We start from the raw sequence: 16,533 nt of genomic DNA on the forward strand, positions 1-16,533 counted from the left end.
GCTAAACTTCACTCAGAGCCATGATCTGCAGCGGTAGCTACATGCATGCTAGATGTAAGAATAGACCCAGGAGCCAGCAAACACTGCTGAGACACAGCCTGTGACCTCAGACACACTGCTGAGCTACAGCCTCTGACCTCAGACACACTGCTGAGCTACACAGCCTCTGATCTCAGACACACTGCTGAGCTACACAGGGTCTGACCTCAGACACACTGCTGAGCTACACAGCCTCTGACCTCAGACACACTGCTGAGCTACACAGCCTCTGACCTCAGACACACTGCTGACACACAGCCTCTGACCTCAGACACACTGCTGAGCTACACAGCCTCTGACCTCAGACACACTGCTGAGCTACAGCCTCTGACCTCAGACACACTGCTGAGCTACACAGCCTCTGACCTCAGACACACTGCTGACACACAGCCTCTGACCTCAGACACACTGCTGACACACAGCCTCTGACCTCAGACACACTGCTGACACACAGCCTCTGACCTCAGACACACTGCTGACACACAGCCTCTGACCTCAGACACACTGCTGAGCTACACAGCCTCTGACCTCAGACACACTGCTGACACACAGCCTCTGACCTCAGACACACTGCTGACACACAGCCTCTGACCTCAGACACACTGCTGAGCTACACAGCCTCTGACCTCAGACACACTGCTGACACACAGCCTCTGACCTCAGACACACTGCTGACACACAGCCTCTGACCTCAGACACACTGCTGACACACAGCCTCTGACCTCAGACACACTGCTGACACACAGCCTCTGACCTCAGACACACTGCTGAGCTACACAGCCTCTGACCTCAGACACACTGCTGAGCTACACAGCCTCTGACCTCAGACACACTGCTGAGCTACACAGCCTCTGACCTCAGACACACTGCTGACACACAGCCTCTGACCTCAGACACACTGCTGAGCTACACAGCCTGTGACCTCAGACACACTGCTGACACACAGCCTCTGACCTCAGACACACTGCTGACACACAGCCTCTGACCTCAGACACACTGCTGACACACAGCCTCTGACCTCAGACACACTGCTGACACACAGCCTCTGACCTCAGACACACTGCTGAGCTACAGCCCCTGACCTCAGACACACTGCTGAGCTACAGCCTCTGACCTCAGACACACTGCTGAGCTACACAGCCTCTGACCTCAGACACACTGCTGCGCTGCACAGCCTCTGACCTCAGACACACTGCTGAGCTACACAGCCTCTGACCTCAGACACACTGCTGACACACAGCCTCTGACCTCAGACACACTGCTGAGCTACACAGCCTCTGACCTCAGACACACTGCTGAGCTACACAGCCTCTGACCTCAGACACACTGCTGAGCTACACAGCCTCTGACCTCAGACACACTGCTGACACACAGCCTCTGACCTCAGACACACTGCTGAGCTACACAGCCTCTGACCTCAGACACACTGCTGACACACAGCCTCTGACCTCAGACACACTGCTGACACACAGCCTCTGACCTCAGACACACTGCTGACACACAGCCTCTGACCTCAGACACACTGCTGACACACAGCCTCTGACCTCAGACACACTGCTGAGCTACACAGCCTCTGACCTCAGACACACTGCTGAGCTACACAGCCTCTGACCTCAGACACACTGCTGAGCTACACAGCCTCTGACCTCAGACACACTGCTGACACACAGCCTCTGACCTCAGACACACTGCTGAGCTACACAGCCTCTGACCTCAGACACACTGCTGAGCTACAGCCTCTGACCTCAGACACACTGCTGACACACAGCCTCTGAGCTCAGACACACTGCTGACACACAGCCTCTGACCTCAGACACACTGCTGACACACAGCCTCTGACCTCAGACACACTGCTGACACACAGCCTGTGACCTCAGACACACTGCTGATACACAGCCTCTGACCTCAGACACACTGCTGACACACAGCCTCTGACCTCAGACACACTGCTGAGCTACAGCCTCTGACCTCAGACACACTGCTGAGCTACACAGCCTGTGACCTCAGACACACTGCTGACACACAGCCTCTGACCTCAGACACACTGCTGAGCTACAGCCTCTGACCTCAGACACACTGCTGACACACAGCCTCTGACCTCAGACACACTGCTGACACACAGCCTCTGACCTCAGACACACTGCTAACACACAGCCTCTGACCTCAGACACACTGCTGACACACAGCCTCTGACCTCAGACACACTGCTGAGCTACACAGCCTCTGACCTCAGACACACTGCTGAGCTACACAGCCTCTGACCTCAGACACACTGCTGAGCTACACAGCCTCTGACCTCAGACACACTGCTGACACACAGCCTCTGACCTCAGACACACTGCTGAGCTACACAGCCTCTGACCTCAGACACACTGCTGACACACAGCCTCTGACCTCAGACACACTGCTGACACACAGCCTCTGACCTCAGACACACTGCTGACACACAGCCTCTGACCTCAGACACACTGCTGACACACAGCCTCTGACCTCAGACACACTGCTGAGCTACAGCCCCTGACCTCAGACACACTGCTGAGCTACAGCCTCTGACCTCAGACACACTGCTGAGCTACACAGCCTCTGACCTCAGACACACTGCTGCGCTGCACAGCCTCTGACCTCAGACACACTGCTGAGCTACACAGCCTCTGACCTCAGACACACTGCTGACACACAGCCTCTGACCTCAGACACACTGCTGAGCTACACAGCCTCTGACCTCAGACACACTGCTGAGCTACACAGCCTCTGACCTCAGACACACTGCTGAGCTACACAGCCTCTGACCTCAGACACACTGCTGACACACAGCCTCTGACCTCAGACACACTGCTGAGCTACACAGCCTCTGACCTCAGACACACTGCTGACACACAGCTTCTGACCTCAGACACACTGCTGACACACAGCCTCTGACCTCAGACACACTGCTGACACACAGCCTCTGACCTCAGACACACTGCTGACACACAGCCTCTGACCTCAGACACACTGCTGAGCTACACAGCCTCTGACCTCAGACACACTGCTGAGCTACACAGCCTCTGACCTCAGACACACTGCTGAGCTACACAGCCTCTGACCTCAGACACACTGCTGACACACAGCCTCTGACCTCAGACACACTGCTGAGCTACACAGCCTCTGACCTCAGACACACTGCTGAGCTACAGCCTCTGACCTCAGACACACTGCTGACACACAGCCTCTGACCTCAGACACACTGCTGACACACAGCCTCTGACCTCAGACACACTGCTGACACACAGCCTCTGACCTCAGACACACTGCTGAGCTACAGCCTCTGACCTCAGACACACTGCTGAGCTACACAGCCTCTGACCTCAGACACACTGCTGAGCTACACAGCCTCTGACCTCAGACACACTGCTGAGCTACACAGCCTGTGACCTCAGACACACTGCTGACACACAGCCTCTGACCTCAGACACACGGCTGACACACAGCCTCTGACCTCAGACACACTGCTGAGCTACACAGCCTCTGACCTCAGACACACTGCTGACACACAGCCTCTGACCTCAGACACACTGCTGAGCTACACAGCCTCTGACCTCAGACACACTGCTGAGCTACAGCCCCTGACCTCAGACACACTGCTGAGCTACAGCCTCTGACCTCAGACACACTGCTGAGCTACACAGCCTCTGACCTCAGACACACTGCTGACACACAGCCTCTGACCTCAGACACACTGCTGAGCTACACAGCCTCTGACCTCAGACACACTGCTGAGCTACACAGCCTCTGACCTCAGACACAATGCTGAGATACACAGCCTCTGACCTCAGACACACTGCTGCGCTGCACAGCCTCTGACCTCAGACACACTGCTGACACACAGCCTCTGACCTCAGACACACTGCTGAGCTACAGCCCCTGACCTCAGACACACTGCTGAGCTACAGCCTCTGACCTCAGACACACTGCTGACACACAGCCTCTGACCTCAGACACACTGCTGAGCTACAGCCTCTGACCTCAGACACACTGCTGAGCTACACAGCCTGTGACCTCAGACACACTGCTGACACACAGCCTCTGACCTCAGACACACTGCTGAGCTACAGCCTCTGACCTCAGACACACTGCTGACACACAGCCTCTGACCTCAGACACACTGCTGACACACAGCCTCTGACCTCAGACACACTGCTAACACACAGCCTCTGACCTCAGACACACTGCTGACACACAGCCTCTGACCTCAGACACACTGCTGAGCTACACAGCCTCTGACCTCAGACACACTGCTGAGCTACACAGCCTCTGACCTCAGACACACTGCTGAGCTACACAGCCTCTGACCTCAGACACACTGCTGACACACAGCCTCTGACCTCAGACACACTGCTGAGCTACACAGCCTCTGACCTCAGACACACTGCTGACACACAGCCTCTGACCTCAGACACACTGCTGACACACAGCCTCTGACCTCAGACACACTGCTGACACACAGCCTCTGACCTCAGACACACTGCTGACACACAGCCTCTGACCTCAGACACACTGCTGAGCTACAGCCCCTGACCTCAGACACACTGCTGAGCTACAGCCTCTGACCTCAGACACACTGCTGAGCTACACAGCCTCTGACCTCAGACACACTGCTGCGCTGCACAGCCTCTGACCTCAGATACACTGCTGAGCTACACAGCCTCTGACCTCAGACACACTGCTGACACACAGCCTCTGACCTCAGACACACTGCTGAGCTACACAGCCTCTGACCTCAGACACACTGCTGAGCTACACAGCCTCTGACCTCAGACACACTGCTGAGCTACACAGCCTCTGACCTCAGACACACTGCTGACACACAGCCTCTGACCTCAGACACACTGCTGAGCTACACAGCCTCTGACCTCAGACACACTGCTGACACACAGCCTCTGACCTCAGACACACTGCTGACACACAGCCTCTGACCTCAGACACACTGCTGACACACAGCCTCTGACCTCAGACACACTGCTGACACACAGCCTCTGACCTCAGACACACTGCTGAGCTACACAGCCTCTGACCTCAGACACACTGCTGAGCTACACAGCCTCTGACCTCAGACACACTGCTGAGCTACACAGCCTGACCTCAGACACACTGCTGACACACAGCCTCTGACCTCAGACACACTGCTGAGCTACACAGCCTCTGACCTCAGACACACTGCTGAGCTACAGCGTCTGACCTCAGACACACTGCTGACACACAGCCTCTGACCTCAGACACACTGCTGACACACAGCCTCTGACCTCAGACACACTGCTGACACACAGCCTCTGACCTCAGACACACTGCTGACACACAGCCTGTGACCTCAGACACACTGCTGATACACAGCCTCTGACCTCAGACACACTGCTGACACACAGCCTCTGACCTCAGACACACTGCTGACACACAGCTTCTGACCTCAGACACACTGCTGACACACAGCCTCTGACCTCAGACACACTGCTGACACACAGCCTCTGACCTCAGACACACTGCTGACACACAGCCTCTGACCTCAGACACACTGCTGAGCTACAGCCTCTGACCTCAGACACACTGCTGAGCTACACAGCCTGTGACCTCAGACACACTGCTGACACACAGCCTCTGACCTCAGACACACTGCTGAGCTACAGCCTCTGACCTCAGACACACTGCTGACACACAGCCTGTGACCTCAGACACACTGCTGATACACAGCCTCTGACCTCAGACACACTGCTGACACACAGCCTCTGACCTCAGACACACTGCTGAGCTACACAGCCTCTGACCTCAGACACACTGCTGACACACAGCCTCTGACCTCAGACACACTGCTGAGCTACAGCCTCTGACCTCAGACACACTGCTGAGCTACACAGCCTCTGACCTCAGACACACTGCTGAGCTACACAGCCTCTGACCTCAGACACACTGCTGAGCTACACAGCCTGTGACCTCAGACACACTGCTGACACACAGCCTCTGACCTCAGACACACGGCTGACACACAGCCTCTGACCTCAGACACACTGCTGAGCTACACAGCCTCTGACCTCAGACACACTGCTGACACACAGCCTCTGACCTCAGACACACTGCTGAGCTACACAGCCTCTGACCTCAGACACACTGCTGAGCTACAGCCCCTGACCTCAGACACACTGCTGAGCTACAGCCTCTGACCTCAGACACACTGCTGAGCTACACAGCCTCTGACCTCAGACACACTGCTGACACACAGCCTCTGACCTGACACACTGCTGAGCTACACAGCCTCTGACCTCAGACACACTGCTGAGCTACACAGCCTCTGACCTCAGACACAATGCTGAGCTACACAGCCTCTGACCTCAGACACACTGCTGCGCTGCACAGCCTCTGACCTCAGACACACTGCTGACACACAGCCTCTGACCTCAGACACACTGCTGAGCTACAGCCCCTGACCTCAGACACACTGCTGAGCTACAGCCTCTGACCTCAGACACACTGCTGAGCTACACAGCCTCTGACCTCAGACACACTGCTGAGCTACACAGCCTCTGACCTCAGACACACTGCTGAGCTACACAGCCTCTGACCTCAGACACACTGCTGAGCTACACAGCCTCTGACCTCAGACACACTGCTGAGCTACACAGCCTCTGACCTCAGACACACTGCTGAGCTACACAGCCTCTGACCTCAGACACACTGCTGAGCTACACAGCCTCTGACCTCAGACACACTGCTGAGCTGCACAGCCTCTGACCTCAGACACACTGCTGCGCTGCACAGCCTCTGACCTCAGACACACTGCTGAGCTACACAGCCTCTGACCTCAGACACACTGCTGAGCTACACAGCCTCTGACCTCAGACACACTGCTGACACACAGCCTCTGACCTCAGACACACTGCTGACACACAGCCTCTGACCTCAGACACACTGCTGACACACAGCCTCTGACCTCAGACACACTGCTGAGACACAGCCTCTGACCTCAGACACACTGCTGACACATAGCCTCTGACCTCAGGAAACACTGCTGAGACACAGCCTCTTACCTTAGGGTACTCAAAGCTGAGCTACATACCACCTCTGACCTCAGAGTATATACAGTGAGCTACAGCACACTGTTTTTCAGTAAAGCATGCAATATACATGTATACACACATGCTTATGCATAAACACGTGCATGCCACTTGATCTTACTTACACGCAGTGCATATGCTGGAAGGAGACAGGCCTCATGTCTAGATATGTGGGCTAGAGCCTTCCTAGTAACTGTTCTGTGACCCCCTTCTGACCCCTTCGCCAAGATGCTCCTCAGTCACTGTTGGTGGGGGAGTCTCTCCTGTGATCTATCCCAGCCCTGTCCTCAAACCTCAGGCAAGTAACAATGCTGGACACCACACTGGCTTCAGGGCCCCTCTAAGCGGCCTGTTCTTCCCACACTGGGCATCTCTTCCACATGAGGTGGAGGCCTGGGTGCACCCCGTGGGTACTGCCGTGGCTTTTCCTCCTTATGTAGTCCAGCCCAGAGTTGTGGGAAGGCACTGCCATCGTCAACAGAGCCCAGGGCCATGGATCTCTGAGCCCAAAGCCCCAGGCGGCTTTGTGTTTTTGGTGGAGCTGCACGGTCAGTGTTCAGGTTCCCACATCCTCCAGGCCCAGAAGGGAGGACACAGAGGGAGAAGATGCACTGAGCACACAGCCAGCAGATGTGCTTAGGGGTCAGCGGGGCATCTCCAAGGACCGTTGGTGGATAGACAAAAAGACAGCAGGAAAGTGGCCTCGGGGCAGCCACGGCTCCACTCCAAGGTGGCTGGGGTAGACTCACCTGTCGAGTACATAGCCAAGGGCCTTGTGCCGGACACCGGAGTACACGGAGGGACTTGTCTCCCAGGCCACCAGGTTGGATGCATCATGGAAGAGATGGATGTTCACCAAGTCAAAGGCACTGTAACCGAGAGAGAACCGGGCCAGGTGACAGGGAGACGGGACCCCCATACAGCCCTCAGCGGGCGGCCGCAGCAACGTGCACCTGCCCACTCTGTCCTTGGCTGCTCCAGGCTGACCCAAAGCAGCCCCTTCCCAAAGTCAAGGAAAAGGGAAGATGTCTTTCAGTTCCATAGAGCTCAATTCACGTGCATACACTGCAGGACTTTCTGAAGGCGTAGACTAGAACATGAGAATACATCTTTCCTGGCCGAACCTCCCAGGAGCCCATGCTACTTCTCAGTGCACCACAGCTGGAGCTCCAACACGGCATGGAGAGGAGCAGGTGGGCCATCTTTACTCTGAGCACATGCCTGAGCAGAGCCTCAGCAGAGGGGCATAAGGCTGGAATCTGGTGTGTGTCAGCCTTCAGAGACCCTCTGCATCTCCCGGTTGTCATAGGCACACCACCTTCAATAAGGCCTACCACTGCCCCCAGGAGGCTCACAGCCCCCTCTCCAGGACAATGGTGCTCAGCATTGCCCCTTCTCACAGTGGCACGAAGGAGAGTCTTGCCGGACTGCATCCCCCTCCTCCCTGTGGTCACCAGCAATCCACACCCTGGGTGTCCTGGGCATGTCCTGAGACCAAGAGCACAGGCAGAAGAGGCCGCCACCCTCTGCATTAGACACCCAGCACTGTAGCTTCATCCTGACATCTCTTTGTCTCCCTCTCCCTCCTCTCTTCTCTGGGCTGTGTCCTGAGCAGCCCCTAGAGGCTTGGGCCAGAGTCTCAGCTGAGCCACAGAGAAACTAGAGTCTCTGTGGTCTGTTGTAGAGCAATCAACCCTTGGGCCGTGAAGCTTCAGAGAAGTCCCTGGGAGGAAAATAGAAAGAAGTGTATGGGGACCCCACTCCTGGGGGAGGGGAGGGCTGTGCAGGTCACCAGGCGGCGGAAGGCCCAGCAGGAAGCCAGGGGTGTGGCTACTGTATGCATCTGCAGACTCTAACTTGCATTGGACCCAGACGCCTCCCTGGCAGCTTGCTTGTCCATTGGCTCTGGCACACGGAGCCTATGCCTGAGGAGGGCCCAGAGCGTCCCTTGTCTACGGCCATTTGTGCCGGTGCAGGACCGCCTGCCTACATATAGGAGATGGGTCACCACATTCCATGTCATACCAGGTCACCTCCAAACCCAAACCAGTCAGGTGGCTGGGGTCCCCATCCAAAATGAGCACGGCCTTCAGTGGCACATTCAAAACCCACAGGCAAGACCCAGCAGAGGGTCAGAGGCTGCTCTGGAAGCCATAAAGCAGAGACAGTGTGATGTCATGTAACATACCAGTCAGCAATACACCACCGTGTCCGGATGAAGCCTTTTCTTGACCACTTACACTGAAAAATCAAAATCACACAGTGAGCAGCAACAAGTGAACTGGGAAGACCACACGGCCCTCTGCGTTGGACCGGATGGGGAGCTTTCCACGCCGCAGTCCCACCCACCTTCCAGCACCAGGCACTCATGGGGGACCAGGACCCCAGAGAAGCCACCCTGCTGGCCATGAGTTGGCCTGACCAAGAGAGTGACAGATATCTGATGTGGAAGGCCCCACAGCCATGGTATGTGGACACGGGAGACCCCAGCAGGCCACGGTGTGTGGACACGGAAGGCCCCAGCAGGCCACGGTGTGTGGACATGGGAGACCCCAGCAGGCCACGGTGTGTGGACATGGGAGACCCCAGCAGGCCACGGTGTGTGGATACAGGAGGTGCCAGCAGGTCACGGTTGTGGACACAGGAGGTGCCAACAGGCCACGGTGTGTGGACACGGGAGACCCCAGCAGGCCACGGTGTGTGGACATGGGAGACCCCAGCAGGCCACAGTGTGTGGACACAGGAGGTGCCAGCAGGCCACAGCTGTGGACACAGGAGACCCCAGCAGGCCACGGTGTGTGGACACAGGAGACCCCAGCAGGCCACGGTGTGTGGACACAGGAGACCCCAGCAGGCCACAGTGTGTGGACACAGGAGGTGCCAGCAGGCCACGGTGTGTGGACACGGGAGACCCCAGCAGGCCACGGTGTGTGGACATAGGAGGCCCCAGCAGGCCACGGTGTGTGGACACGGGAGACCCCAGCAGGCCACGGTGTGTGGACACAGGAGGTGCCAGCAGGCCACGGTGTGTGGACACGGGAGACTCCAGCAGGCCACGGTGTGTGGACATGGGAGACCCCAGCAGGCCACGGTGTGTGGACACAGGAGGCCCCAGCAGGCCACAGTGTGTGGACACGGGAGGTGGTAGCAGGCTATGGTATGTGGATCCTGCCTCACAATGGGGCGTGTGCTGTGGTCTGATGCCGAATCCCTATACTGAAATTCAACTACCACTGTCATGTACGGAGGCTTGGGGCCTCTGAGGAGTGGCTGAGACCTGAGGTCCCTTCTGAGGAGGGGGTGACTGTCTTTTATAAGATGACTGCTGTGGAAGGCTGTTTAGCAAAGGAGTCTGGTCCTTTCTGATTCCTGTCTCCACTGGGGACACAGTGTTCCCCTGGAAGATGCAGAAACAAGGTGTGATCGTGGGAGAAGGAGGTGGCCTCATTGGACACTCAATCTGTAGGCACCAGATCTTGGACTCCCAGACTCTAGAACTATGGAAAATAAATTGCTTTGTAAATCACCCCACCTAAGGTGTTCCTGTAAGCCAGCTGCTAACAAGGAAGAGGTCAGGATGAAAACCCTGGTGTCAGCTTCTACAACGCTCTGCCTGCCTGAAGACTCTGCTCTAGTCGAGGACTGGCACTCATTTCCCACATTACCCTCTGCTAGCTTGAAAAACGATGAGTCACAGCAGCGGCTCAGGATGGGAAAGAGTGGGGCACGAGGCCACGTCCAGACAGCCGCATCCACAGCCACAGGCGATCCTGCCCGCAGGGCCACGCTGCCTTTCCCACCATCTCTACTAGCTACCACTCCTGTACACAGAGAAGCCAGCACAGCTGACTGTCGAGCAGGATCTGTGGCATAATGGAAGGTTCTGGGCCAGCCTGCCCACATCAAAAGATATGAATGAAAATCTGAGCTTCAACTCTTCCTTTCTTGGAGGAAACTTTCACTTAAAAGCTGCAGAGGAGGGCCGCCTGGGGTTAGGGGAGAGCTCCACAGGCTGAGGCCCACCCGGCCTGCCTGCCACACCCAGGCAGCATGTCTGCTGTGAGGGAGCAGCGGGGGGGTCCCTGGCTCAGCCACCTTCTGAGGGGTTTCCCGCAGGAGCAGTGGACCTGTATCATTGGCATCGCACCCCAATTTCTGACCCCAAATTGAACGCATCCATGCTCTGCCTAGAACTCAATATACAGCTGTTAATAGCTTTAGACCAAAAATGAATTGCTCTTCCCCTCAGTTTTCACATTTATGTAAACTGGGTAGATGGGTATGTATCTTGAATGCATGCACACACGTGTATCTTTAGACATTAACTTTCCATAATAAAGGGGCATTATTTCAATATTAATTATTATAGACTGAATACGTAAAACAGGAGACATCATGTTATATATAGATATATATGTAATTATATATAATTATAGTTTTAGAATTCTAACTAGATTTGAGACTTCTCATTAAGGTGCAGATGAATCTCAGGAAATCCAAGTTAACATTGTCATAACCCAGTACATTAAGAAATACTGTAGAAAACGTTCCCTGGAGCCACGTGGGAGCCACGCTCACCCTGCCACCATGAATGTCTGGGCTACATTTCCAGACCACTCGTGGTTGTGCGAGGCAAACATACGCCTCTGCCATCTGACTGCCTCATGGCTGGCGACGCTGGCGCCTGCCAAGACCTGGCCAGGGTGTGGGACCTGGCCTCCCACCCAGTCTAAGGACAGGGCTGCCCGTGCGGCCCTTATGCCCTTTGGGGACCTGCCCTCACCACGCCCTCAGCACTGGCCCTGCCCAAGACCACTAGCTCCATGAGAAAGGAGCAGAGCTGGAATGCACTTCCCAATTCTTAGGCCAGAGCTTCCTCCTCCTGTGACCATGTTCCATTGCCTGAGCACTCAGGGCAGATACTGGTGGTGGCAGGGTACCTTCCTGATGGGAAGCTCTTCCGTGTGGACCCCTCAACACCCCCACTGGCAAAGCACCTGTGTACACCCGTGCAGATACCCAATACACTCTGATGCCAAGTTACCCATGCACACAGGCATCGCTCTGACAAAATGCGTGACATGCCATGCGGGTGCCCAACACACACTGATGCTGTGGTACCCATGCACACGGGCACCGCTAACAGAACACATGAACACAGCATGGGGGTACCCGACACATACTGATGCCGAGGTACCCCCGCCACGGGCACCACTCTGATGAAATGCATGTGTGCCCACGCCAGTGCCAACACACAGAGAAGTCCCTGTGTGTGCAGGCACCGAGTGCTCATGCAGCACCGGGGAGGCCGGGCGAGTGTGGCAGAGGACACTGAAGGCTGAGTTCAGCCCCTCAGGAAGCCCAGGGGTCCCCAGCTGGAGGTACCAACCTTGGGTCAGGAAACCGAAGCAGGGTGAGTGTGGGTGGGGTTAGGGCTCCTCAGCGTCTGATGGATCTCTTCCCATCAGCCATGCTGTAGAACTTTCTAGTCACTAATCACCTTCCAACTCCTCAGAGCAGTCAGAAGAGTGCCGCATTTGTGGGGAGGCTCTTTGAGGGTCACACCACAGAAATGAAAGGCATACAGCCTGGCCAGGAGGGCGCACCGCTCCCCCCTGTGGTCTCTGCTCGGCCCCATTAATGAGGTGCCTTGAGCCGGCAGATGGATTGCAAACACAGGCAGCTTCATCTACTAAAAAGACAGCATAAATCGCGGTGGAGAAAAGAGGGGCTGCGGAGGGCGCAGCCAGGCGGCCGTGCCGTGGAAGGCCTGCTCAGAGCATTAGTGGAATTAATTCATCTTTCATGACGCTAGCAGCAGGGCCTGTGATCTATGGTAACAACCAATTTCTCACCACGGGCAAGGGGAAAAAAATGACTCACCCCGATCGACTACACAAATCTGCTTTTTAAAAATGGCCTCGCATTATCTGGAGTGCTGCTCCCTGAGGCGTCATCTGAAATTCATACTGAGCCAAAAGCACCCATAAATCAGGGGAGAAAGTTTTGTTAGTTTTAGATGCGCAGGCCAGTAATTATTTGGAATTGCATTATGCCTCCATCACGGTAATTACATTTAGATTATCCTTAAGTGATGGTAATAAAAGAGAGAGAGATCAGTCTTCCACTAATTCTCTCCCCCAAAATGCACTCCAATGCAGTGGAGGTTGCAGGGAGACTCAGGAGATGGTGGGAGGCTTAGGAGGCTGCAGGAGGCAGAGGAGGTGATGGGAGGCTCAGGAGCCTGAGGAGGCTGGGGAGGCTGAGGAGGCTCAGGGGGCTGGGGAGGCTGAGGAGGCTCAGGGGGCTGGGGAGGCTGAGGAGGCTCAGGGGGCTGTGGGAGGCAGTGGGAGGCTCAGGAGGCGGTAGGAGGCTCAGGAGGCTGGGGAGGCTGAGGAGACTCGGGAGGCTGGGGAGGCTGAGGAGGCTGGGGAGGCAGTGGGAGGCTCAGGAGGCTCAGGGGGCTGGGGAGGCTGAGGAGGCTCAGGGGGCTCTGGGAGGCAGTGAGAGGCTCAGGAGGCTGGGGAGGCTCAGGAGGCTCAGGGGGCTGGGGAGGCTGAGGAGGCTCAGGGGGCTGGGGAGGCTGAGGAGGCTCAGGGGGCTGGGGAGGCTGAGGAGGCTCAGGGGGCTGTGGGAGGCAGTGAGAGGCTCAGGAGACTGGGGAGGCTGGGAGGCTCAAGGGGCTGTGGGAGGCAGTGAGAGGCTCAGGAGACTGGGGAGGCTGGGAGGCTCAAGGGGCTGTGGGAGGCTGAGGAGGCTCAGGAGGCTGGGGAGGCTCAGGAGGCTCAGGGGGCTGGGGAGGCTGAGGAGGCTCAGGGGGCTGTGGGAGGCAGTGAGAGGCTCAGGAGGCTGGGGAGGCTGAGGAGGCTCAGGGGGTTGTGGGAGGCAGTAGGAGGCTCAGGAGGCGGTAGGATGCAGTAGGAGGCTCAGGGGGCTGTGGGAGGCAGTGAGAGGCTCAGGGGGCTGGGGAGCTGAGGAGGCTCAGGGGGCTGTGGAAGGCAGTGGGAGGCTCAGGGGGCTGGGGAGGCTGAGGAGGCTCAGGAGGCTGGGGAGGCTGAGAAGGCTCAGGAGGCTGGAGAGGCGTGGGGAGCTGAGAAGGTGGTGGGAGGCTCGTGAACCCAGCCAGTGGCCCCCCCAGGCTGTGGAGGCTCCACATGACCTGCACAGGTGCCAAGCCTCCTGTGACACGCTTTGGGAGGTCTGGCGCTTTAAGAAAGTTAGATGTTTCCTGCTGTTTTCACCAGATGAAAGGAAACCCATGACCCACCTGCCCAGCATGAGCCAGAGCATAAAAACTTGGGACTCAGCCAGCGTCCCTGACGACCCAGAAAGTATGTACACTGGCAAGGCCAGGCCCCGGTGCCATGGGGTCAGCTGACTGGCTGACCAGAAGGCTGTGGACAGCACCACACTGCTCACAGTGTTGAGATAGGTGTCCACCAGACACCCAGGGCAGAAGGCCAGAGCCTTCCCTTCCTGTGAGTTCAACATCTCTGCCTGCAGACATGACAACATGGCCCTGGAGCCAGGTCCAAGGAGTACAAAGGGCCTGGATCTGAGCTGGGCTGCCTTTCCTGTGGAAGCAGACGGGCCTCATGCTCTGCCCCAAACCACTGCCGCACAGCCAGGCCCCAGATCTCACTGGCTCTACGGTGCCATAACAAGTGGGAAGTCCTGTGGCTGGGGGAGCCCCAAGGAGTAAGGAGACCCTCAGAGAGCTACAGCCTTGAGGACTGTGGGGGACGAAAGGCACCAGGAACCCACAGGCGTCTGTGGGCCGGCTGTGAGGTTCTAAAGGACGCCTACCCCAGCGGGCCACCCCTCGTGGCACCTGCTGTCCCAGCCTCCCCTTTTCCTCTTCCTACTCAGGACACAGGGATACTGTGCTAAGACATTGGCAGAGAGGCAGAGACCATGGATGTGGCCAGTGCCCTTCCCCAAAGTCTCCAGAGCCTAAGGCAAAGGTGAAGCTCTGCTGTGAAGTGGGGACATGGAACACCAGGAAGGCCATAGGGCTGCTGTGGATGGAGGCCACGGAGGCTCCTATGGATGGAGGCCACAGAGGAGCTGCTGTGGATGGAGGCCACAGAGGGACTGCTATGTATGGAGGTCACAGAGGGGCTGCTGTGGATGGAGGCCACGGAGGCTCCTATGGATGGAGGCCACAGAGGAGCTGCTGGGGATGGAGGCCACAGAGGGGCTGCTGTGGATGGAGGCCACGGAGGCTCCTATGGATGGAGGCCACAGAGGAGCTGCTGTGGATGGAGGCCACAGAGGGGCTGCTGTGGATGGAGGCCACAGAGGGGCTGCTGTGGATGGAGGCCACAGAGGCTCCAATGGATGGAGGCCACAGAGGAGCTGCTGTGGATGGAGGCCATGGAGGGGCCTGTGGATGGAGGCCACAGAGGGGCTCCTGTGTAAGGAGGCCACGGAGGCTCCAATGGACGGAGGCCACAGAGGAGCTCCTGTGTATGGAGGCCACGAGGCTCCAATGGATGGAGGACACAGAGGAGCTGCTGTGGATGGAGGCCATGGAGGGGCCTGTGGATGGAGGCCACAGAGGCTCCTGTGGATGAAGGCCACGGAGGGGCCTGTGGATGGAGGCCATGGGGCTGTTGTGGATGGAGGCCATGGATGGGCTGCTGTGGATGGAGGCCACAGAGGATCTGATGTGGATGGAGGCCACAGAGGGGCTGCTGTGGAGGGAGGCCATGGAGGGACTACTGTGGATGGAGGCTATGGAGGGGCTACTGTGGATGGAGGCCATGGAGGGACTACTGTGGATGGAGGCCATGGAGGGACTACTGTGGATGGAGGCCATGGAGGGACTACTGTGGATGGAGGCCATGGAGGGACTACTGTGGATGGAGGCCATGGAGGGACTACTGTGGATGGAGGCCATGGAGGGACTACTGTGGATGGAGGCCACGGAGGGGCCCGTGGATGGAGGCCATAGAGGGGCTGCTGTGGATGGAGGCCACGGAGGGGCCTGTGGATGGAGGCCATGGAGGGACTACTGTGTATAGAGGGCCATGGAGGGACTACTGTGGATGGAGGCCATGGAGGGACTACTGTGGATGGAGGCCATGGAGGGGCTGCTGTGGATGGAGGCCATGGAGGGACTGCTGTGGATGGAGGCCACGGAGGGGCCCGTGGATGGAGGCCATAGAGGGGCTGCTGTGGATGGAGGCCATGGAGGGGCCCGTGGATGGAGGCCATAGAGGGGCTGCTGTGGATGGAGGCCACGGAGGGGTCCGTGGCTGGAGGCCATAGAGGGGCTGCTGTGGATGGAGGCCACGGAGGGACTACTGTGGATGGAGGCCATGGAGGGGCTGCTGTGGATGGAGGCCATGGAGGGGTTACTGTGGATGGAGGCCATGGAGGGGCTGCTGTGGATGGAGGCCACGGAGGG

General features: G+C 57.4%; 1 protein-coding gene across 2 annotated transcripts in view; it reads right to left on the reverse strand.

The window, feature by feature from the left end:
• Positions 1-16,533, reverse strand: part of Inpp5a (inositol polyphosphate-5-phosphatase A) — a 229,349-nt gene that overhangs the window by 68,840 nt on the left and 143,976 nt on the right. For both annotated transcript variants that reach the window (XM_042672306.1, XM_042672307.1), the window contains exons 7-8: positions 9,310-9,362; positions 7,871-7,990 (exon numbers count right to left, since the gene is read on the reverse strand). In XM_042672306.1, coding sequence (XP_042528240.1) covers positions 7,871-7,990; positions 9,310-9,362 — 173 coding nt within the window. The remainder of the gene's footprint in view (positions 1-7,870; positions 7,991-9,309; positions 9,363-16,533) is intronic.

The sequence above is a fragment of the Dipodomys spectabilis genome, unplaced genomic scaffold, assembly GCF_019054845.1.
Source record: "Dipodomys spectabilis isolate Male_0828 unplaced genomic scaffold, ASM1905484v1 ptg000693l, whole genome shotgun sequence".
In the NCBI taxonomy this organism is placed as follows: domain Eukaryota; kingdom Metazoa; phylum Chordata; class Mammalia; order Rodentia; family Heteromyidae; genus Dipodomys; species Dipodomys spectabilis.